This window comes from Salminus brasiliensis, chromosome 7, assembly GCF_030463535.1.
Source record: "Salminus brasiliensis chromosome 7, fSalBra1.hap2, whole genome shotgun sequence".
In the NCBI taxonomy this organism is placed as follows: domain Eukaryota; kingdom Metazoa; phylum Chordata; class Actinopteri; order Characiformes; family Bryconidae; genus Salminus; species Salminus brasiliensis.
The window spans coordinates 32,468,674-32,492,852 of NC_132884.1; the positions used below are offsets into that span (position 1 = coordinate 32,468,674).

General features: G+C 40.6%; 2 protein-coding genes across 5 annotated transcripts in view; both read right to left on the minus strand.

Moving 5' to 3' along the window:
* Positions 1-4,803: 4,803 nt before the first annotated feature.
* On the minus strand, positions 4,804-11,182 carry LOC140560286 (probable peptidyl-tRNA hydrolase 2). Its single transcript, XM_072684632.1, has 7 exons — positions 10,909-11,182; positions 8,101-8,218; positions 7,868-7,939; positions 7,702-7,776; positions 7,503-7,600; positions 6,416-6,530; positions 4,804-5,822 (listed from the first exon to the last, which is right to left on the minus strand). The coding sequence occupies exons 2-7, from the start codon at positions 8,206-8,208 to the stop codon at positions 5,736-5,738; spliced, it is 555 nt and encodes a 184-aa protein (XP_072540733.1). The 5' UTR covers positions 8,209-8,218; positions 10,909-11,182; the 3' UTR covers positions 4,804-5,735.
* Positions 11,183-13,852: 2,670 nt separating this feature from the next.
* plxnb1b (plexin b1b) overlaps positions 13,853-24,179 on the minus strand; it is a 99,309-nt gene continuing 88,982 nt past the window's right edge. For all 4 annotated transcript variants that reach the window (XM_072684636.1, XM_072684635.1, XM_072684633.1 and 1 more), the window contains 15 exons: positions 24,015-24,115; positions 23,585-23,802; positions 22,574-22,752; positions 22,412-22,478; positions 21,525-21,671; positions 20,475-20,640; positions 20,220-20,323; positions 19,543-19,627; positions 18,862-19,028; positions 18,419-18,579; positions 17,749-17,896; positions 17,488-17,552; positions 16,879-16,954; positions 16,576-16,650; positions 13,853-16,028 (listed from right to left, as the gene is read on the minus strand). In XM_072684636.1, the coding sequence (XP_072540737.1) occupies positions 15,924-16,028; positions 16,576-16,650; positions 16,879-16,954; positions 17,488-17,552; positions 17,749-17,896; positions 18,419-18,579; positions 18,862-19,028; positions 19,543-19,627; positions 20,220-20,323; positions 20,475-20,640; positions 21,525-21,671; positions 22,412-22,478; positions 22,574-22,752; positions 23,585-23,802; positions 24,015-24,115 (1,864 nt within the window). In that variant the 3' untranslated portion in view covers positions 13,853-15,923. The remainder of the gene's footprint in view (positions 16,029-16,575; positions 16,651-16,878; positions 16,955-17,487; positions 17,553-17,748; positions 17,897-18,418; positions 18,580-18,861; positions 19,029-19,542; positions 19,628-20,219; positions 20,324-20,474; positions 20,641-21,524; positions 21,672-22,411; positions 22,479-22,573; positions 22,753-23,584; positions 23,803-24,014; positions 24,116-24,179) is intronic.

A 24,179-nucleotide genomic window follows, 5' to 3' on the forward strand; every position in this document is an offset into this window, starting at 1 on the left:
ACACACAACCGTAGCGCGGGGCCTCCGTGGCGCTGCAGCAGGGGCTCCACGGCGAGGCGGTCTCCGCATCGAGGCCCCGCCTCCTTAAGCCGCAATTGGCTAAGGGTCTGTCAATCTGCGTGGAAAAGGGAAAGGAGAGCGTGTGATTGGATAGGAGAGCTTGGACGTTTTCGTTGACCGAGGGAGGGCAGGACTTTGTTTTTTGGGAGGGGTGGAAAAGCGTAGTCAGCTTCTGCAGCGCTCGGTGAGAGGGTGGATGGAGTTTGTGCACAGACGAGGAGAACTAGTAGCTAAATGGATACCTGAAAGAAGTAAATGAGGATATGGGAACAGTTGTCAAGTTACTAAATAAACAAGCCGCGGAATTTTCAATTCTTTCATAAAGGGATTATTCTTTCTTTTGTATTCTTGTTAAAACAAATCTATTCGTGCGCAAAAGGGAATACCCCGAGCCTGGGTTAGCCACATAGCAGCTATCCGTAGCTACACGGGGTCTCCGGGGCCCCATACCAGGGACTACGACATTAGAGGTAGGGTCAGCCCCACCTTAACTCAGCTATGAATGGAACATGAAGGGTCGGTCTTGTGGGACCTGGCATGGGATTGGACAGGGATATTGACTTGTGTGTGCGGTTCCTGGCCGTCCACTTCAAATACGGCCAACATTCCTGCTCAGATGACGCCTTTTTTGGTTCTCTTCACATAAAAGGATGGTCCTGAATTCATACACCATCCCCAAAATCCCGATGGAGATATTAAACCATTTTCTCGGTGCCTGTGTGTTTTGTTTGTTTTTTGACTTCGTGCTATAAATGTGAAGAAACAGACCACTACAATATTCTAAAAGCGTTGTAAGTTACAAGTTATGATTGCCTACGAAGGTACATTTAATTTCCAATGTGCTGCGATTACCAAGCATACGCACATGAATGGATAAAAGCAAGCGAGCATGTGATTGGCCCGGTATTTCTGTGCCCAGTCACGGGGCGAGGGAGGACAGCGCTGATTGGCTGAGGCGTTTTTGTTAACGTCATTTGTTGCAGTGGCTTGTGAAGAACTGGGTAGGATGTAGTTAAGACGAGTCCCAAAAACTGGGAGTTTGTCTGAGTAAATAAAAACAATGTACTAAAGGGAAAATCTGACTTTAAAACTTTAAAAGGGCGTTAAAACAAATTGAACGAGATATTCACACTTTGCGCTGATAAAAAAGGCAGTGCCATACTAGCTACCTTTTCTGAAATGGAAGTAAATGATAATAGTAAATCCGTGTTATTTGTAAACCAAAATATAACCTACATTTAGCTGTAATTTCAGAGCTCACTGTGGCCATTTAGGCTGTTCGTCTAGTTTGGGGGAGGGGAGTGGGCGAGCTTCGCACAAGTGACGTAATTTCGTTTAACCTATTTTTACTTATTCATCGCACTGCCATGGGCTGTTTCTCACAGTCTTATGCTCGAGTGTGTTGGCGCTAGTCGTTGTCCAACTGTCGAGTGAAACTGTCAGCATGCAACCATAACTCCTTAAAGGTACAGATCCTGAAGTAACCAGCATGCAGGACATGCAGCGACGCACGTATCCTCCGAGCTACCCAAACCAGGAAAAAAAAACGCATTAGCTGTTGCACCCCTTTGTGTCTCAGGCGCGCGGATCATCTCTTGGACGACAGTTCAAAAGAATACGACAAACAAATTCCCACGCCTCCGTAATTTCTTGATTCTTTCAGCCGCTGTTTTTTTTTTTTTTTTTTTTTTTTTGCCGTAGCACAGGAAGATTTTGCTATTCTAGACCAACACCTTTTATTTTTAAAAGGGAAACGGCAAATTACTGCCTCCCACGTCAGCATAAAAGGGCCAGCTCGCATCGTTGCGCGCGCGCGCTAAGCCAAAGGGACATCTCGTCCTCGCTGCAGCCTCGAGGCTCGGCGGAGCACGTGATGAGTCAGAGCGACTCAGTTCTCCGATCTGTCCGGTTCAATGAGTCGAACATGCGAGTCGACGATTCCTATGGGTTTCGGGTGGGGGAGGGGCAGCAATACCAGTCTACCAACATGCAGTTGTTTTTATTACCATTTCGTCATAGGGTCCTGTTATATAAGGGCTCTTCCTGTCTCCCATGTTCAGTAATACCTTCATATGATCCAGCTCATACATCCCAGTAAGGAAGACTGTTTTCAACATAAAGTCTCTAGAAATATTAATGCAGTCGTGTTTTATTCCAGAATCACTGTTTCTTCTGTAATGGCATCCTGGGACAAGTCTGTTACAAAAATACACGTTTGAAGAAAGTATGAGCACTTAAAAATAGGTATTTATTGAAAAATAAAAATAGACATTTAGTACATTTATTTTGGTGTCAATATTTAAGATATCTCTTAATATAAACTTATGTTTCTCATATTATGTAACTTATTTATGTGTTTAAGGCAGAAACTCTACGAATTAGTTTAGGTATTTAGTATAAGATAAACCTTTATTAGTCCCACAGTAGGAAAATCCACACAGTAGCAAAGAGATTCAGTTACAAATACACATTCACACACACACACATAATATATAATTTCTAGAACAGGTGTTGCTAACCAGAAACCAAGCATGTTCAAAAGCAGCCCTGTTTGCTTTTGCCATTGTAAAAAAAAAAATCAGTTCAAGTCCTCAGCTTTTCTCGTCGCTACTACAAAGATTTTGATTCAGAACCTGTGAATCGGATCCAAAGAACCGATTCACTCTCGAGCTAGAGCTCGTTTGTGCTCTCAGCGTTTCCCAGCAGCAGCGCCAGGCCGAGGTTGGCCGCGTACAATGCTGCTATTGTGCCGCCAATGAACAGACTTCATACTTACATTCTCGTCACATGATACAACCGACAGACTGAGCAGCCACCGGAAAACAGAGTGCGTCTCAGAGCTCCGATACAGGTCGATCCACAGTCCCTCTGAGAAACGATTAATACCGTGATCAGTAGCTGACCGGCCGGTTCTAGCACCAGCACGGGGCAGCAAACTGGTTTTGATTGACGATGGTAGTGTGAACTGTTCTGTGGGGACGATGAAGGGAACACGTGCGTTGTTTTTACACGAGGGCCATCACTGAGGTGACATCGTGCCCTTGCTACAGTATTCAGAGTGGGGGAGAACACATACCAGCAGCCAATATCACAAAAGTACACTAACGTCAAAAAAGACACCATCTCAAGCAACATTTCCTCAAGGAAATGTTCTCACAGGGAAAGAGGTTGCAACCCCCTTTACACCTGCACTGGATACTCTCCTGAAAAAGCTATATAAAGGAGCCACTAAAACTCATAAGACTCATAAACATAGTGAACCCCTTTTGCAATGCATTGGGAAGGTCAGGAACTGATGTTGGATGATTCATTGTGGATCACAAACCTCGCTCTAACTCATCCCAAAGATACTGGATGGAGCTCCGTCACTCCAGAGAACACAGCTGCACTGCTCAACTCAATGCTCAACTCTTCAAAATACAGACCCGTCATATTCTACAGATAGTCAAGTAGCCTTCTGTTAAAAGCAGGCAAAAGTACTATTTCAATGGCAATGTTCCAAAAAAAATCTATAATTATAATATATATATAGTATAATATAATCATTGCTGCAGCTCCAGTGTTTCATTCCTCTAGCAGTTTTACCATGGAGTAAATGACAGTCAAGGCTCTCCGAATACCTTTGAACCTTAAGCATACATAATATTATCATGAAAAACATTGATGGTCTCAATCTACAGTGTTTTCTGTCAAGGGGTGGATATATTAGGCAGCAAGTGAACAATCAGTTCTTGAAGGTGATGGGTTAAATCGTGACGGCTAGACGCCGGGCCAGAGAATTTCCAAAACATCAGGCAGGTGTTGTGGGGTATTCCTGGTATGTAGAGGTCAGTACCTACCAACAGTGGTCCAGAAAAGAACAAACCGGTGAAAAGGCATCAGGGGCACCGAGAGGACTTAAAGGATTTGTTGCTAACATCCTGGTGTCAGATACCACTGGCCACATTGAGAAATGGTCAGATATGTTGTGGTGGCACAATGGGCAGGTAGTACTAATTTTATGGCTAATCTAGACTTTTTCAATCTGTATATTATTGTGCAAGTTCCGCAATTTTAAAAGATTTTAGGACGTGTCCAAACTCTTTCTTCCATTTCTGAAGTATTCACTAATAGGAGCCATAGAAGTAAAAGAAAGGGTATAATCATATTCCCAAGTAAGAGGATTGAGTCGGACCACTTTAACTTTTCCCACTTCGTTTTCATTTAAATAAATAATAAAAAAATATTGTTGCTATTGGTCTAATTTCCTGTACTATCAAAAAAATATCAGCTGTGTGTAAGAGCTGAAATCAACTGGTAGATAAGGCAGAAAATTACATGTGTTTTATCTATTAATTATTATATAATTATCACTTTACTCTCAACCTCTTTTGTTCTCGCTCACTCTCATGCGCACACACACACAATGCAGCAGTTACATTCTGCCACCATATAGCTCCCTCTAGTTAGCTTGCTTGTACAAAAAAAAAAAAACTTAAATCCTTTTCTGATAAAAAAAAATCCTGTAAATTTTTACTATGTATTTATTCAATCCAGTGTAAACAGAAGGGGGAGGAGTTGGATCAGATCCAGCTCCACTCTCTGAATTTCTGTTCTGCACCGAGGACCATCCCATCATTTCGGAAAGAAACAACAAGATACCGGCACCGTGTACTATCTGACACTGAGGTACCAGTCTACTTACCAAGATATTCAACCAGTAGACAGTGTGTGGTGCATGACAAGTCTAAATAAAGCGCTTGATTTTGAACACTAAAACATTGCTTTATTGTAATTGAGAAAAAAAGACAAATAGCATGTCAGTATTATTGTAAATGATCAACCTCCTTAGTAACAATAAGTAGATGCAGAAAAAAAAGAACTTAAACAACAGTCAAAAAGTGACAGAAAACATTAACAATGGCACTCCACAGTATGGCTTTGAGATTGAGCTTTTTTCCATATCAATATGCATTCATGTTATTTCTACATAATGTTTGCGAGGAAGGGGAATCACATCATTACATTTAAGTTACATAAAAGTTATATACATACATAGATTTATACAGCACAATTCGTAGCAAAGGAAGCCCCTTTACTGATGAGCAGTAAACTTTCTAAGGAGATAGTTCAGGAGTTCTTACATCTAGAGAGGATGCTTAATGTGTAGTGTTACATTTCATTTGACTGTTTTACAATGACTACTTTGGTTCAACAATCACCAAAACACTAGGTTCTAACTTAATCAAGTGCTAAATATTTATGGAAGAGGGTATATGGTGGGTATCACCTACCCATTTAATCACATACTGATATGTTCGTTGTTGTCTTCACACATTTTCCCTTTAATACAGAAACAGAGACCCTTTCATAACGTAATGAATGTGAACACATTGTAAACGTTAAATCAGCCTGGGATGACACACCCAGGCAACCATCCACATGTGCAGCCCTCCTCCCACCTTAACTGATGTTATTGTTATTCTGTGTGTGTGTGTGTGTGTGTGTGTGTGTGTGTAAGTGAGAGTCAGTGCAAGTCAGTAGGAGTATGTGAATGCTATGGGATTTTTGTGGGATTGGTTTTTTTTTTTTACATGCCGAGAGCCTCGCTGCTCTGGGGCTATGCTGCCCCCCTGTGGACACTCAGTGGTACTTTACACACCTGGATTTCCACAGTTGCTTTTATCCTTCAGTGCTCAGAGCAGTTTCAGACTGCCTGTAACATTATTGACCATCTCTTCCTCTCCCATGATGGCCAGCACAGTGCTAGAGCCTGGCTCAACCTAGAAACAGCAGGTGAAACATACTGGTTACATGCATTTACAGCTAAGGGTTAACCAAAACCTGCAAGTGTGGAGTCGGAAGAGCTCAAACACTTGCAGGAAGAGCTTCCAAAACTGTACTGGACTCTGGCCCTTCAAGACTGAAGCTGGGCACCCTTGATGTATGGTTTCTGAAGCAAATGTGAGGCAAACATGAAGTGGTCAGGGGCCAAATGATTAAAATAATTTCTTTTATGGTATGGTGTGATTATAGATTACAGATGGACAATGAAATCATTTCTGTGCCAGTAGATAACTGAACTCCAGAAGAGTATAATGTTTAGGGGATGCTGAGGCACTTGGCTACAATATCTGCATTTTATTCATGTTACGGCATTTGCAACCCTACATAAATAAATGCTGGTTCTGAATGACAATGTAGGCAAGTTCGGTTTTGTATGGGAAATGTATGACAAACATCAGATCTCAACATCAGCCCTAAATTCATATATTAGTGCATCCCAACAGGAAATTTAAGGAGTTTAACAAAATATTCCAGGCATCAGCAGATTATCAAGCCAAGAACAAAACACCTTTAGATCAACACACTGTACCTGAGTGAGTCCAGCGTCCTGTATCAGTTTTGTAGGGAGGCTTAGACTCATAGCAAGAGCCTGTAACTCCAACAGATGTGCCATGTTAGTGCCCTGTAGCACGACCTTCTTAGCCCTGAACGCATGCATGCAAACATACACAAAACAAAACAGCCATAGTATGAATATGATCATGATAAAGCTAGTCAGTGTGTTAGATGTTTTAGTTCTGAACTGGGATGCTGACTGGGCACCTGCAGTCCATAATGGCTAACATCTATGCCTGTCACCTTGAGCCAGGGCCTTAACTTGAACCAAGTCCTGCTATATTGCATACGGTTCCTAAATCAGCCCCCAGACTCCCAGCCTTAAAAAAGAGGGCTTTATCATATTGGGAAAACGGGCATATGTACATTTTTATATGTACATGTTTTACATGGCTTCCGTCCAACTATATGGCACACACCTTACCTTATTATTCACACTTACTTTAATTCTAAATTATTCTCTCATACACTTTTAAAACGAAGGACTACAGTACTACATAGTACCAAAAACGTCTGTGACAAAAGTATTGGGACACCTACAGGTGCTTATGATATCCTACCCTTAAATCTATATGTTGCGTGAATACATAGTCTGCCACTGCATGGCTGATGTTGCTGTGGTTCCTGAACACTTCCACTTTTCGATAATACCACTCACAGCACCTCACATCCTGGTATCCTGTTATAATAATACACTGGAATTCAGTCAGTGGAGCTCTTTGAAACAACCCATTCTTTCACTAATGTTTGTAAAGACTGCATAGCCAACACCTGAATTTAATGATTAAGTGGTGTGTCCCAATACTTTGTCTATGTAGTCTGAAACAAAATAAATGTTGTATTAATATTAATGGTGACACATCGTGTAAGTTGTGCAACTCTTAAGTTATCGTTCTGTAAGTCAACTGAATGCATATTAATTGACCTCAAACCAAGGCAGGTAATGATGGCCACTCACATTAACCGCATGCAGTTAAGGCTTAACAGTTGTTAAGTTGTTAAATGTTTTAAAAACTAGGAGATGTGAACAGCAGATATGGTTTTAGGGTGTAGTAGCTCACCCTGCATGATCCCACTTCCATGCCATCTCCCTCCAGGTGTTCTTCTCCTGCATGGCCTGGTACAGACCCACAGCTGCATGGCCCACCTGCGCTGCCACCTGCAGAAATCCACCAAAAACCTCAGCCATGTGTAATTCAACTCACACACTTCTTTAGTCATTTCAATCAACTTGACTCGAACTTGACTTTTTGGATGTACCTTCCCCACTCCCATGGAAAGCTCCATGTTCACTACAAAAACCATCTTGAACATCATGTCCTCATCTCCTTCTTCCTGAGAGAAAAATCAACACAGAAAACACTCACACACACGAAACACAAGGCCCTGCAATGTCCGCATACAGTGTTATTAATCATCAGCAGACCTCATTCTCCAGTTTGTTGAAGTAATACATGGCCGCCTCCTCAGCAGACACATTCCTAGTGTGTAGGAGTGCCTAAGATCAACACAGAGAAACTGGATTCAGCATCTCCAGCTCACACAGACTAAACTATACATGCTGCCATTCTTTTGGGCTGAAAACTGTTCTGCAGGTATAGTACTGTCTCATTACATGGGAACAGATCATTTTGCAGATTAAATGTTGAGCAAGTGGACCTGCTTGGCAGCTTCCTCTGGGATGTCCAGTTCTCTCAGCTGCTGAAGGAACACAGGGTTCACTTCCTGAGCTCCTGAATCTGGAGGGGATTGTTCGGATGACTCCATCTCGTTATCACTGTCAACAAAACATGAAAGCACAAAGAATCATTTAGCAAATAATGCATTAACGTTTAATAACTTAGAATACTGTTGTTGAGAACTACTATGTTATAACTAAATAATATATAACTGTATACTATGTTATAGAAGATAATAGCGCTATAGTAGTAGACTAACAACTTATGCATATAGTTATACATATTTATATAAGGGGGTAATTGACAATATCTCATCGCACTGTGATAAATTTGGTTATTGATACACAATCTGCTTATATGAGTACATTGTAGATATCATCAGTACTTAAAGGAAACAGAGCAACTGCTTCATCATAGAAAAAAATAAAATAAAATCATTGTACTTAGAATCTGAGAGTTTTTCATGTCTGCAGCTACTGTTGAATGTTGTATGCATAACGAAATACTGCGAGAAATATTGTGTATCGTGAAAATGTCTATAAATACTGTGATTTCCTATATTGCCCAGCCCTCTACTCCATAAGCACTTCTAATAATAAAACTATAATAAACTAAACCAACATTTAGTATGACCATTTGTATCAGTTAAACTAATACACAGATTTAAACACTACAGTTAGTATATTCTTTGTGCATTTAGCTTTTAAATCTCCGTTATTAAATGTATTTATTCTGGATTAGTATCTTCTGACCAAGTTTCATGTCTGTACGACTGACAGTTTGGCCTGTAAGGCAGAAAAATCCTAACAATCCCAAAACGAACCCTAAATCGAAATCTCTCACCTAAACTGGTTTTATTTAACAGCTAGTCAAAGTCCAGTCTGTTCTTCACAAGGAACATGTTCCAGTTCACGTTCCAAGCTTTTAAGGCAACTGCTGAACCCTTAGCACCCTCCTTAAAATAGCATTAGCAGATGAGGGTAGACCAAATAAAATATGGAAAGCCACTATTTCGCCTTTCATTCACCTGTAATCTACTCCACTTTCCTTTTAAGGTGTAACTGATGCCACTGGGCTTTACACTATGTGAACAGCGGGAATCCTGGTCATTTAAAATCTTGATGCATCTAGATACAGTTTTTCAAAGGGGAGGATGTGGGTTAGATTAACAGCGATTTGATGGCAGTTCAACCGATTCATTCATTCATTCATTCACGTTCTGATCCGCTTCTCCCTGGTCAGTGGTGAAGTGGGTCTGGAGACTACTCAGAATCATTGGGCGCAAGGCAGCCAGGAATATGGTCTGGACATGGAACCAGTCCATCACAGGGTAAACCAACACGAACGGGGGGAATCACCTAACCGACTCAGTATCACTTAATGAACTGATTACAGTCCTACATTAACTTACATACAGAAACTTCTTTAACCAGACATTCAGCTTATTTTAGACACAAAACAGCTCCACACACACACACAATTAAACTGCATTTATTTTAACACTAAGGTGTGGATTTTATTGTAAGGCCTGTAGTGCCTTGAAAGGCTCTCCTTTTTATGAAACAATGGGTCATCTATATAATGAATGGTTATATCCATATGTGTAATACTCCAAAATTGCCCCTAGGCGAGAATACCAGGGCTCATGAGCGATAAGTCTGTACAACATCCGGAGAATTCGACCCTTCCTCTCTAGAGAGGCCACCCAGGTGCTTGTTCAGTCTCTCGTCACTTCCAGACTTGACTACTGCAACTCTCTTCTGGCTGGTCTCCCTCTGCGCACCATCAGGCCCCTGCAACTCATCCAGAATGCAGCGGCACGGGTCGTCTTCAATGTCCCAAAATTTAGCCATGTCACTCCACTGTCAGTCCTCCAGGTGAACACCCCAGATCTACACTATAGTAACACTGTAAGGAACAACACTGCTTCTATTTATCTATCATATATATATATATAGATAGATAGATTTTGCTTCATCTTCTAGTTCACAATCACAGTTTAGTAGAAAACACACCTCAGCTCTTACAGCTTTACACACAGATATTACATAAATATTATATTATAAGGGTATAAATCTGGCCCTCAATGACCATTTTCCAGATAAGGTTCAGAGTAAAAAGGCATGTTTTTTGGATTAACGTGTGGATCTGTGTAGATTTAAAATTTGCAGATGAAAAAAGCAGATCTCTTCAGAGCTTTTCCAGATTCTGGCCTTTTCTCTGTGTCTAATATAAACCCCTGCTTCATCATTAGTCTATGTGCCTTTTAGGCTCCAAAAAAAAGAGAGAGAGAGACACAGGTAGGATACATCTGGAAGTACTGAAACTGAAGTGTCAGGTAAGATCACAAATGCCCACCCAGGCATAAATCTACAACAGTGATCATCAGAAAATCCTGCAGAAAATCCTGAAGTACTGCTCCCCACAGAGACACGCCTCCATAACCGGCAACAGCGCCAGAATGAATCACAGATACACCAAATAAACACCCAGTTTGACAGGATTTCCAAAAGAAAGCATTAAAATAGAATAGCTGAAAACATGAGCTAACTGATCCAGACGATGGCCGAGTCACTCTCCAGTACCACCCTGCACCGGAATACGGGCTGGCTGTTCACACCGTGCAAAACTGCACCAGCTCACGTTACACGTCTAAGCAGACACACAATAAACACCGCACACTAAGACACAGCCACACGCTCACATGTCTCTCATTCAGTGAGGGCAGCAGGGGCAGGCATCAGTTAAACAGCCCCATGCTGGACCAGCGCTCCCTAACTTTACCTACCTGCTGATGCGTGGAGAGGCTAACGTTAGCTAGCGCCAGTCACTAGCCAACACGGAGCGAGTGAGTTAGCAAACCGAGCCGTTTTACTGGTCAGCCGGGGACTGCGACCTCCTACCACCGCCAGAGATGCTCACAGGCAGCTGGGATTTAAAAGCGATCGGTGTGTTTGATTTGCAGCATATGGGTGAAGGCGTTTGAGCGCTAGCTACACCGTATTTTCGTGCAAATACGCGTCACCAGAGACTCCATAGTGGTGAAGTCACATGGCGCTGTTCCGGGTCAGACGTGTTTTAAACGCGGGAGATGGACAGCGCCACCATTACACTGGACACACACACACACATCGCCCAGCAGCTGAACATGGCGGACTGAGGAGTTATTGTTCGGGGTTTAATCGTTTAGACGGGATTAAACTCGCTGCGTCTCTGCAAAAGGAGCTAAAACGGTCGATGGAGATCCCACGTGTCTGCATGTATGAATATGACAGCAGCCCAACACGGGAAACGTGCAGCAGGCGGTTTTGCGAACGGAGGGGGGGTCGTTAGTGCCAGAAATGTGAAAATCTGTGAAAATCTGTATTTAACGTTAGCCCTCGTCGTTTACGCTTTCCTTTGCTTAGTTGTTTTATTGTAATTTAATTAGAAAATTGGTTTGTACTTAGTTATAAATACATATAAGTAGTCAAAACTATAAGAATATCACAACCCAGCAATTAACGAAGCTTCAAACCCAACCAATGAATTCACTGCATTTACAGTGTAGAAATGTGCACATACTGCAAAACGTAAATCCTTAAACTGCCTGGGAAGTACGAAGTACAGCAATGAAAAGGCACGATGCAGTGACCTCTTCTCGCCACTAGATGTCGGTGTTTACCCACATATATCCCCTCATATAGATATATTATAGACTTATATAGCTATATATTTAATCTACATACACTTTATCATCAAATTTAAGGCATGCTATTTTAATTAGCTGCGCAATATCCATGTATGACCTGTATCCGTTAAAGAAAAGAGAAACTGGCAGCACAGTGATATGATGAGAAGGCTGAATCTTGTATCAGGTTCTAGCAGACACGTCCAACACGTCTATGAAAGAAAACAATAGGTATGACTACTAACGGCTACTTCACCGGTCATACCCGTGACGAGGCATAATTGTGGCCGTTCACACGTTTACACCTCATCTGAGGGTCATATAAATGCTCCAGGACAATCTCATTACAATACCAACAGACCAGTTCAAGATCACAATGACCGACTGTGGCAGCTGTGAGGGAATTCTGATGTCCCTGTCTGAAACCTAAAAAAGCTCCTTTAGTCTGAATATCGGTCATTTCTGCAGAGCAGATCTTTCCTCATTAGAATAAATGCGGGGACTTGATGGTGCGGTCTTCTCGTTCCTATGATGGGCTACTACCCAGCTAACAACGTCAGAGGAACGTTAAACAAGGCTAGCCTGTAACCTATCAAAAATACCACTCCAGGAACGTTCTGAAAAATGTGATGTAATAATGGATTACATTACAACGTTATAGGAACGTTTCTCACACAACGTTTCCAGGTAGACACACAACGTTCTGGACATGATTAAAGTAACATTACGAAAACGAAAATAAACCAAACAAAACTCAACATTGATACATCTGCTACATAACCCCACCGATATGTAACATTTAATTAATGTTACATAAGTAATGTTCTGTCTTATGGAGGAATTGATGAATTTATTTAAACAAAGAATTGAATATTTTCTGAATTTACCACATAGTCAAATAATATTACACTGACAACGTTTAAACTTTCATTACATTTACAAAACGTCTCAATGTGAAAAACCCATAATCAGTTGTGAGAATAAACAAGTCCAATGTTACTGCAACATTTAAAAAAATGGCCTATTGAATGTTCAAAGTACCAAAATTGTATTGATCAGAAAAATTCTACTAACTGAAACTTGTTAGCTGCAGTAAACTAGCAACACACTTGCAACCACCTGAATACCAAAGCATACACATGGGAACCACCTTGAATTACAGATCAACCACCTAGCAACTGTGAGACCTGGCACACAATAAAATCATAGCAACTGCTTGGCCACTGTGTAGAAACCACTTGGAATATCATTGCGGCAGTTTGGCAACTGCAGAGCAACCTTGTAGCTCTTAACCCCTTTGAAGCTTTACAAACTAAGGACCAAATGATATTAGATATTAGATTAAATGGGTAAATCTTTTATGCAGTTTTGCAGTCAGGTCCTCAATGACCACGTTTCAAACTGTGATGCATGAAATGAAACCAAACAACTGTGATTGATAACAGCTCGGCGAATTTTCTTTTCCCTTTTTCTGTTTTCATGGTCAGTTGTGCAGGACAGTCTGTAGGCGTAAAAAAAACATGGAGATAAACATGTTATCTAAGGCCGTGTTCACATTACCAGGCTAAAGTGACTCAAATCATACTTTTGGCCTCTATGGGACACAAAGACATTTTTTTCTGGGCTGTGTGGACATGTCAAATCCGAGGTGCTTTCACACATGGTCCTAGATCAGACATATCAAACTCATGGGGGGAATTCGACATGACTGTAAACGGTCATGCATGAGTCCTCAGCCAGCACCTGCATAAACGTATCAATGTGCATATGTTTGTTGTTCCAGGCACAGATTAGTTTATCCAAGACAGATACAGGTCACTTACATTTATGAATGTAGCCTGTAAAGACCAAAGCCAAATCTGATCTTAGCCACAAAAAGGGAATTGATTAATAAGGTTTGTAGCATGAACATAGCGCCTAGTGTTCAGAGCCTTTTCAGATTCTGGCCTCCAGTCGATCAACAGTACAATTCCTTGATTTATCATTAGTTTATTAGCAGTGTAGGACATATACAGGAAGGATGCACCTTGAAGTATTCAAGAACACAAATGCACACATAGGGTTTGATTTAGAATATTTTATTACCTCTCAATATAATCCGTAAAAATTTTCACATACTGGTGGTGAGAAGCTACAGGTGGGAGACGATCATTATTTACGATATTAACAAAATATTTAAAAATACAAAATAAAACCAGTTTAGGGTCGAGCCTGCTCTAGTCTACACAAGAATTTATACAACCTAATAACAGTTATAGCTTTTTACTTCCCTCTGATGATTTCTGCACATATTTTATCTCACACACTTACATCTGTTCACATGTTCACAACACTAGTTGCATGTGGAATCCATTAACCTAACACACAAGTGCCCAACCCTGGACCTGCAGTACCCCCTGCACTGCAGATTCCAGTGTTTTCCTTCAGTATCACGCCCACTTAAACTCAGGGAGGGCTTGTAAATAAACTGATTAGTTGGGTCAGGGATGTTGGCAGTGGAGAAAAACGCCAAATCATACAGGGCGGGAGGTACTCCTGCACCACTGCTCTAATGTACCATATGACCAGCTCTGTCTCACTCGTATTGTATGCCATACAAGTTAGACTTTGTTTAGGTTGACCCAGATTTCTTTATCTATACGAACATCTCTCAGTAAAAACGCTGTTTTCATTTAAAATGGTAAAGGCTTTAAAAACCTCACCTCCACAACCTGAACACTTGCCGTCCAAAAAAATGTGAACAGTGTGAACTGAACATGATGCAACACTTTTAAAACACTAACCTAATCTGACAAGATCAGTTTCTTTCATACCACATAAAAGGAATGTTTGAACATAGCTCATAACCATGTCCAAATTCAGAGCACAATAATCATACAGAGAGAGAGAGTTCAGTCTTGCAGGTTCATGTCGTTCAACAGCATCCTTCCAGTGACTCTTACGCAAGAGCTCCATCTCAGTACCTTAACAGAACAGACAACATGTTCAAATTCTAGTGCTAGAGTAGAGATGTTCTCAAAAACACCTCATTTCACTGCATGGAACGTCCCAAGGCCTGTAGACTGATTGGCTTTTTTTTTTTCCCAATGTCACAGCTCCTCTTTGTGACTTGGACGGATATGTGACAGACAGTTGCAGAGGCCAAAGGATGCAAGTGTACATACTCTGAAATCAAATAAATAATAATGTCAAAGGAGGAGAATATTCTACATCAACAATTTACACCCATGGAATTTCTCTTTTATGTTTTGCCAGTGGCTTTAGACAGGAGAAAAGAAAACGATATTAGCTAATGCCCAATAGTTTCTCATTACTTTAGTACAAACACAGTGACTACTGCACTGGTGAGTGTGGTCTATATACTGGTGGTCCAAGAAAATAAGGAAATCTGTGAAATGTTTGAGGAGGTAGAGAAAGACAGGAGCAAATGTTTTGACACTTTTGACACATTTTGAACTTGGTCATTTCCAAGCGTTTTTGATAACCTCACTGTTCTCTGTGTCGACAGCAGGTGTGTTTTCTTGTCATCTTCCTTCTTAGAAGCCTTTCTGGGTCAAAACTGCATTAACGTGATGCCGTGAGATTATCAGCACTACAATTTCTCCAATCAGGGGGGGGGGGGGGGTGGGGGGCAGTCAAGTCGTCTACTTGGCTGCAAGCAGAAATGTGACGACCTCTCTTGATTTAGAGAGATATTCCAGTAGTCATCATGTAACAGAGTCGGAGAGACAGATGGATGTTCATACACACTCTGCTGTTCCTCTAGCAGGGAAAATCAAAAGATCATCGCAGCAGATCTTGAGCTCGTAGTAGATTTCTTCCACCTTTGTGAGATGGATGCTGAGTCTCTTTGCTGTCCAACCCCACAATCTCTTCTCTCAGCGAAAAGACAAGAGCCTTGAATATTCACATAACACATTGCCTTTTTCTTCATATCTAAAGTGACATTGTGTGCTCCATCATTTACGCCAACAAAGTTCTTCTTTCTACGTAACCCATTCCTTCCTTTCACAACTCCTCCCTCTGCAGGCTGGTGGAGTCCATCCACCAGTGCACCCCTTTTCTTTCACGCTTCCATTTCAGTGTTTTTCTTCTTTCATCATCCAAAGTTCTGTCTCTCCGTGATCTCTCAGTTATAAGTCTGTCACTTTGTTTTCCACAGCGGCTGCAATCTGTTGGAGACGATAACCAAGCTGCATCTTCTGAGCTGTGGTGTCCTCCTCTAAGGCAGTGATTATCTGAAACACACACAGACACACAAAGAAATATATCTTTAGATATGTTTTAATATGCTTTTAATAAATGCTGTGGATCATTGCATCATTTTTACATCAATCGCAGGAGTCTAGGACTAGCTGCAGTCGGGGGGGTCTCAGAACAAGCAATGTTTTCATAAGGAGTTCTGATCAGCAGGTGGTGCACACTACACCATAAGTACAATGACAGCTTTAGGCACACCATCAGCACAACTGTAATTGAGTACAGGCTTTCATTACGTGTTTTTATTAATAATTCATTTTAACAGCTATGCATTAGCTTCATAGCTCCAGTACAAATAATCAGCTTGACAGACTTAATCTGGGGCAAGAGGAAAATTGTAAATCCGACTTTTTGGCCAAACCATCATTTCTGACAGATCACTTTTGCCTTGCCTTCAGCGCTTCCTGATTGGTTGTTCTGCATCTACTCTCCATATCTAATGTGACATTTGTGTGTTCTCATTCACTTCTATCCAACTCGCTTTTTCTTTCAACCAATTCATTTCTTCTGTTGTCACCAACTCACCTGGTCATAATATTTGTTGATGTACTTGTAGAGCTCATGCAGGGCCACCAGATAATTCAGTTCTCCTGAGTAATTCTAAAGACGCAGAGCAACACAGCAGGTCACAAAAATGCTATTAACATATCCTGTAGAAATGAGTCGAGAGATGTATATAGTATTTCCATAATAAGTACGACAACATAGAACAATCATGGTTGTCAAAGACAGGAGTAATTATAACACTTTGGTGCAAGTATGCCGGGCACAGGACATTCCTGGATATCAAACAAAGTGATTTGAAGAGAGGTAAATTTGAAGATATACCCTGGAGAGCTCAGCCAGAGCAGAGTTCATCTCTTGATCACTAGCTGAGATAGTCTGTCTGATGTCGGCATAGTACCTTGGAAAGCGAAAGAGAACATTTTTATTAGTTCCAGATATTAAAAATACCTTGGCAAGTGAATAGGTCTTCAATCTAGAGGATATGTCTAATATTTCTCATAATCAGAAATAATATTATTATTAGAACTTTTTTACTTTGATGTAACTTAATCTAGAGAAGTGGTCTCATTCTATTTGCAGATACATTTGTCTGTTTCATGACATATTCAGCTCTTTTATTAATTTATTTTTTTGCAGTGTTACATTTATGCCATTTCACAGACGTTCTTATCCACAGTGACAAATGTTACAGAGGCTTGCCTAAGCATAGCAAGTATAGCATGTTGTCACAGCCCAGGCATGGAATCAGACCCTAGTCTAGCATGTGCAGGGCAGCGCTGTTCATTACTACACTGTACCACTCAGACCATCTTTAGTAGTCTTTAGTCAACACTACCTCTGCAAACCATCTTTCACAGCCTAGAATCAGACTCCACCTTTTTCATCATAAGATTGGAAACCTTTGGCTTGCAAAAGATCTGTTCAGCCTACCTCTCCACCATCTGCTTGTAGCGAGGAATGTCTCTGGCATACAAAAGTTTGTTTATAGGGGAGTCCTGAAGAAACGTGAGAGTGAGAGTTACATTGAGTAAAAGGGAACAAACCAGGTCCAGACTTCAGTACTGTAATCTAACAGTAGCTGCATACAATTTACAGATTAATTCATAATAGTTACTTAATAAAAATCTTAAGAGAATAATGAGTTCAGATTATAGAGCTTGATTAACGAATATTCTACACTTTCTGTCTCACCCTTCCCAGTTTGTGCTCAGCAATGGTGCAAGAGTCCATGAAAGTCTGGGCAATGACAGACAGTACTGCGTCCACATTGTCCGATGCCTGCACATCAAAGATGAACTGAGGGTTTTTCACAATGTTGATCCAGAAACGCAGAGGAAGACTAGAGTGGGAAGAGAACGCTGCATCGTTATTATTATTTCAGAAAGATGCTTTTCTGCAGCTGCGCTCTCTCCATGCGGTGGTGTTTGAGTTAACTGGATTCTAAAGGAAAGGAGCTATAATTTGGTTAGCTGACTTTAGTTGTCCATCCCGCCATCCATGCCATGACAATCTGGCTGCATTTCCACTAAGGAGTGGAGTGTTTAAAAGAGTGTGAACATAAGAATGAAATATTTTTAATCAGACTTGAAAATCACTTTATACTAGGAATGTAGCGGCAGGAGTATTCACACCTAACCGGCATGGTACAAGGGTCACGGGTCAGTGCATGCAGTCACACAGAGAATACATGGTACGCACTATTAAGGTAAATACAGAAATTTCTCAAACATGCTCACACATTTGTGCATTCACACAATCAATGTTTTAAACAAAGACTTAGAACTGAAGCACATAGCTTGTGATGAGGACATAACCTCTGATTTCCATGCTAAGATTACAGCTGCAGTTATCCCATCAGTACCTGTTGGTTTTCCAAATGTGGATGGTTTCTGAGTCTGAGATGCCGTGATGAGCCGCCTGATCGTCCAGCAGATCAAAGAAATATTTCACAGCGAGAGGAACTGGCCGACTCGTGCTCAGAATCACTGTGAACAGATCGTCCACAAACTTCTGCAGAGTACCCTATAGAGAGCATCGACAGTGTTAATTAACATAAGATCTTGTGCAACACAACAGCACTTTCAATCTGCAAAGTGTGTGAACTGGTAAGTATTTATTTTTATAGCACATTTGAAACCATACCATTACTCTACAATAAAAGGCAAGATTTCCTACCTCCATAACCCACTCACACAGAACATGCATACCATTAACACAGACACAGTCCTCAACCCACAGTTCAACAGCTGCTGAAGGCTAAATAATAACTGATTGCTCGTGTGTGTGTGGGTGAGAGAGAGATACCTTCATGGAGAGCAGGCGTGTGAGGTAGATCTCTGGAATGGCCTTGGCTCTCTCTCTCTCCCTCAGACTGCCCCGTCTGTGTTTGGGCAGCTCCGGTTCTTCACTGGCCTTTACCAAGTGCCACAACCTGACCCCACCCTCATCAGCATCCTCCAGCATGGGTGTCTCTGAGGAGGGCGATATGGTAAAAATACAATATATCCATATTTTTTACAAAACACAATATTTATCACGATACATTTAATTACAGACTAAATACATCAGTAGCAACATATTCTTAAAAACTACTATTCAGAAACTCTCCCGTACTGAATACAGACATTTTTATTCAACATCTGCTGCCCTTAATTTAATTAAACCACTCTAATTACATGGTTTGTTATGAAACATGCAGTCGATCATTGTTTATTAAGCACTTCCAATATCCTCAATCCGCAACAACAAAATGCATCACAATAAAATAGTCACATTGCCCAGCCCTACTACAATGCATATTTTACTGCAGAACACCTTTGTCACTGTACAAATACACAGAGATATTTAGTAAAATGAGATTAGATGAGAACAATATTAAGTAGCAAAATCAAAAGGCTTACAAATGAAACAATCTTAATAAACCACAGACTTTATAAATAAGGTCACTAAATGTTCTTTTGTGTGTGTGTGTTTGTATACACTCACTTTCTCCTGCCACATAGTCATGGTTGTCATGGTGAATGTGTTTACTGTGGCGTGGCACAAGGGCAACTGTTGCTCCATCAGGAACCTACAAGATAAGAGGTCAGAAAAAGGCAATAGTCACAAAACCAACCACATACACACACACACACACACTTGGCAGTAGTAGTTTGTGTATATTTTCATAAAAGGTAAAGAGCAGTAACTTCAGGTTCTATTTCATATAAATGGAAATGGTCAAAAGTCCAACCAGGAACACTTTGACTGGTGTATTAATTTAAGGCCATTTTATGCATCAATTAACTGGTATTGCAGCTTTTCTCACTTCATGAAGAATAAATCTATGTCCCAAAACAAGCTTTTAGTACCCGCTTGTATGCATTTGAAATTAGCTTTACTCCACAAAAGAAAATAATAAATCACATCTATTTGAGACTTGCCCACAGCATATATTTCTATATCTTTCTATGTTTATAAAGGTATAGGAAAGGAAAGTAAACAATTTTAACCCAGAAAAAAACGTTCTAATGTTTTCTTATGTAGGCATATACATTCAAATGATGCTGACTGATGCAGGGACACATATATACACCTATAACAGACAACAACAGAACTCTGGAGTGGTGCAGGTGTAGTACCGCTCTTTGCCTGTGTAGGGTAGTAAAGTGTTACGTATATACCTTGTAATGCTGAAGTGTGTTAAGGCGTTTCCAGTTGCCCTGCACTACAGATGTCAAGTCCTCATCTGAGAGAATAAGGTGACCTGCCACGCCTGACCTCCATTCTGCAAAACACACCACATCCCAACATGACTTCCAAACCGAACAGCCTGTCAATATTAGAGCTAAAGCTAGCTTGTGTACAGAAATGGACAAAGTGTGAACATAAAATGTAGACATAAAGTGAATGGAAGAGAGTATAGAGACTGTTCTCACCCAGGTCCAGTGAGTCTGTGTGGGGTCTATGGGAGTATGAGGTGCCCTTGTAGACTTGGTCTAGAACTTTCTCTTTGACTTGGGTTATAGTGTCACAATCCAAAACTTTGGCAGCAACTGGCTGAGTCTCATTCAGGCCTACTCCCTGCATCAGCACATTCAGAGTCTAGAAAGAGAGGAAGAACATCAAATAATATCAAAACACATTCTGTCACATGTTGCAAATTCATCATATCAGAAATATATCAGTAACAGAACAGAAAAACCATGAACTGATATTAGTTGCTGTCACCCCAGTTCTACCCCAGCTCTCTGCTGGGATTTTGGACACACTTCATTTTTGAAGGTTTTGGTAATAAACACTGATGGCCAAAGCTGCCCATCTGTCTTTGATTCAGACTGAGCTCTCTCTCAGAATCAAAACTCTGTATAAACACTGCTAGCTTCTCTTTATAATATCACCATGGACAAAACTAAAAGAAAACAAACCCAACTCTGGTTCTACAGCATTATGGTGTTAGTTTTCTTTTCTCCATCACGCTTCAAATGATATGAGAGCTGATCTAGGATCAACATCCCATCCTTTGTTCCTCCATTAACCCAAATACAGCACTCTAACTCCCACAGGCTATGACCACTTGGTCTCATGAGATCTACAGGGCCAAAGCTTGAAGAAATCTGAATGTTAATTAAGCTTTTTCAAAGCACATGGCTGAAGCTATTTCCACTCTTTTCCAGGACAGTGACCCAAGCTCCTTTATTCCCACACTGAAGGGAATATCAAGAGACTTTACATAAGCTATGTGAGCTGTTCTGTAATTGGATTTTTCCAGTATTCAGTTTTATTCACTACTGTATATTTGTGGTTTTGTCATGGCATGAGCTGTCCTGCATTAGACGTTTCAAATATTACACAGGCTGCCAGCAACCTTAGAAAAGTACTGAATATTTCAACTAAACCTAAAGATTCAAGCCTCTACCAAACAAGGTAAACGGAGTGTGTCTTCACTGAACTGTACATCCAGGGTAAAAACAAGTCTGAATTCTAACCAGTGTGCGATACTCCAGGTCCTCTCTCAGTAAGCGGTTGTCGTTGAGGGTGTATTTGGCTTTGCCTGTCACTGCATCCACAGGGCCTTTATCCACCTGGTGCTTTATGGCTCTGAAGAGCATATAGAGACACTCTCCTGCAGAGTCCTTAAAGGAAAAAAATAATTAAATGTAAATTATTTTGGAAACGAGCAATACATACAGCAAAACAAACACTAACACAAATTCTTCATTTGTCCAGTCAACTACGATGTAAGCATGTTTGTGGACACCCCTTCTAACAAATGCATTCAGCTTCTTTACGTTGCACTCATTGCTGACACTAGATTGTTTAGATAAGTACTGCCAACAGAATAAGCTTCTCTGGAGCAGATAAACATGAACCCAATGGTACCATGTCTAATGCCAGGTGTGGGGTAGAGAGGTATAAAGCCATCCAACATCGTGACATCATTAACATTTTTGTCAATCCTCACAGCAATGCTCCAAAATCTAGTAGAAGCCTCTTATGGGCAGTAGAGATAGTTACTCAAAAAAGCAGGGCAAACTCTTTTTCTTAGTACCACTAATTTCGAAAGGAACAACGAATATGCATGTGTCTCAACACTTTTGTCCATATTGTGTACATGCTACTGTTTATACTGTAAAATTTTAATGATTAACTTAAGCTTACACGGTTTTTCAGTGAATTGACAGTTAATTTGGCAACACCTTCCGACCCTCACTTTTATTTTTTATTTAAAAATGAATATTGAATTATACTATATGATTGTATGTTGCAAAATTAAAAAAAAAAAGAACAAAAAATCAAACTGAATCATAGTAGGGTCAGGCATTTACACTCCTACTAGTTATTCCTAGCAAACTCTTCCTCAACATAAACTTACCCTCAGGAAAGCATAGAGACATATAGACATCCAGTTGGTCAGGAGCTTCTCAACAACGGTCTCGGTTCTGTATGGAACAACCAAGCAGAAAAGGTCAAACACATTTAAATGTACTACTGCTTGATTATTGCTGAACAGACACACTCTCCTCTCTTTGCTTACCTGCGGAGCATGAGTTTGGGGTTCTTGGCGACGTACTGCTCCACCAGGTCGTTGAGCAGCGTTTTCAGGATGTCAGTGAAGTACTCCAGCTTGCCATGCAGAGCAACAGTGAGCAGAGAGGCCACATAAGCACGATCCCTGGGAGAGAACGTCCTCTGGCTCTCCAGAGTGTGAATGAACTGAGGATGGAAAGAAGAAGAAGAGACTATCATACAAGGAAAAAGGAGATTGACAAGGAAGGAGAATAGGTGTATGTAAAGATAAAAAACACATTCAGCTTATTTCCCTTAACAAAAAAATACTAAAGACAGTATTACATGCAAAATAATGCTTTGATTAAGAATAAAAATTAGACAATTTCATCTTGGCTCAAGTCATGTCAAGACAATCACATTTATTGGATTATTTTACTTGAATGCATAGTAAGTAATAGTAAGTAATACACAATATATACACAATAAAATACAATACTGCACTGTATGTTCTGACAATACAAGCTATTAATATATAAGCTATGAAATATACAGATGTACACATTGCTATTTAGAAACCGGCATATACAGTAAGGTTGTGGGAAATAGATTATATTACAGTATTTGTTTAACAGTTTTATGATATCACAGTATATGGTATTTCACAATCTTTCCTGCTTCTTGTTCGTCTTATTATTATACAATGACCCTTAAAAAAAATAGAGCTTTTTTTTGGTTGAAGACAAGCTTTATTATAATTAAAAAAGATTATTTTCTCCATTAATCAATTGATTTTTTTTAAATCTGTTAATAGTAAAAACATCATTGGGATTCTCTGTTCGGTTGATAAAAAATAATAAAAAAAAGAAAAGAAAAAAAATTACCTTTCTCTGTACACAGTATAACCCCTGCAACCCCGATTCCAAAATATACAAAACAAAACATATGTGCAGGTCTAGATGTACAACAACAAAAGTTCAAATGTAATGGGGTGAGTGGATGGACAGTCCTGAGCAAGATATGTTGTGATATGTTTTACCTTGGTGAGGAAGAGTTTGCTGTTGAGCAGGTTGGAGAGCTGAACAAGGCCCTGCTCCACTGTGGCCCGTCTACAGTCCTGCACGTCCAGATCCCTGCGCAGCGGGGACTCCCGATGACCCGGGAAAAAGATTCGCTCAGCGTACATCTTATAATCCAGGAATGGAATCCCCGATCCCACCAGATCACTCGACATGTCCATCATTTCAGTCATCAAGTCTGGTAAAAAGGTCAACAGCAAAGTTATCTCTGTCTCTCAGGGAGAGCTACATTTCAGACAATAATAGAGAAAGATCACTTAAAGATGACTGCATGGATCCTTTCTAAAAGAAATAAACACAAGCTTGGAAAGAGTGTACTCTCACCACAGAGTTAGTAAAATCCCTTGAGTTCTGTACGTGTATGCTTCACTGCACTTTTCCGTCTCTCACCTGTAAACTCTTTCTTGCAGCGGTCTCTCACGCTGGTCTCCAGATTCTCCAGTTGAATTTGAACCTTCTTGTAATCCCTCAGAGCCTGCTTACTCTTCCTCCTGAGAGAGACAGAGGAAAGACATGGGTGCAAGGAGAGCGAGGGAGTGTTAGAGACAGAGATTA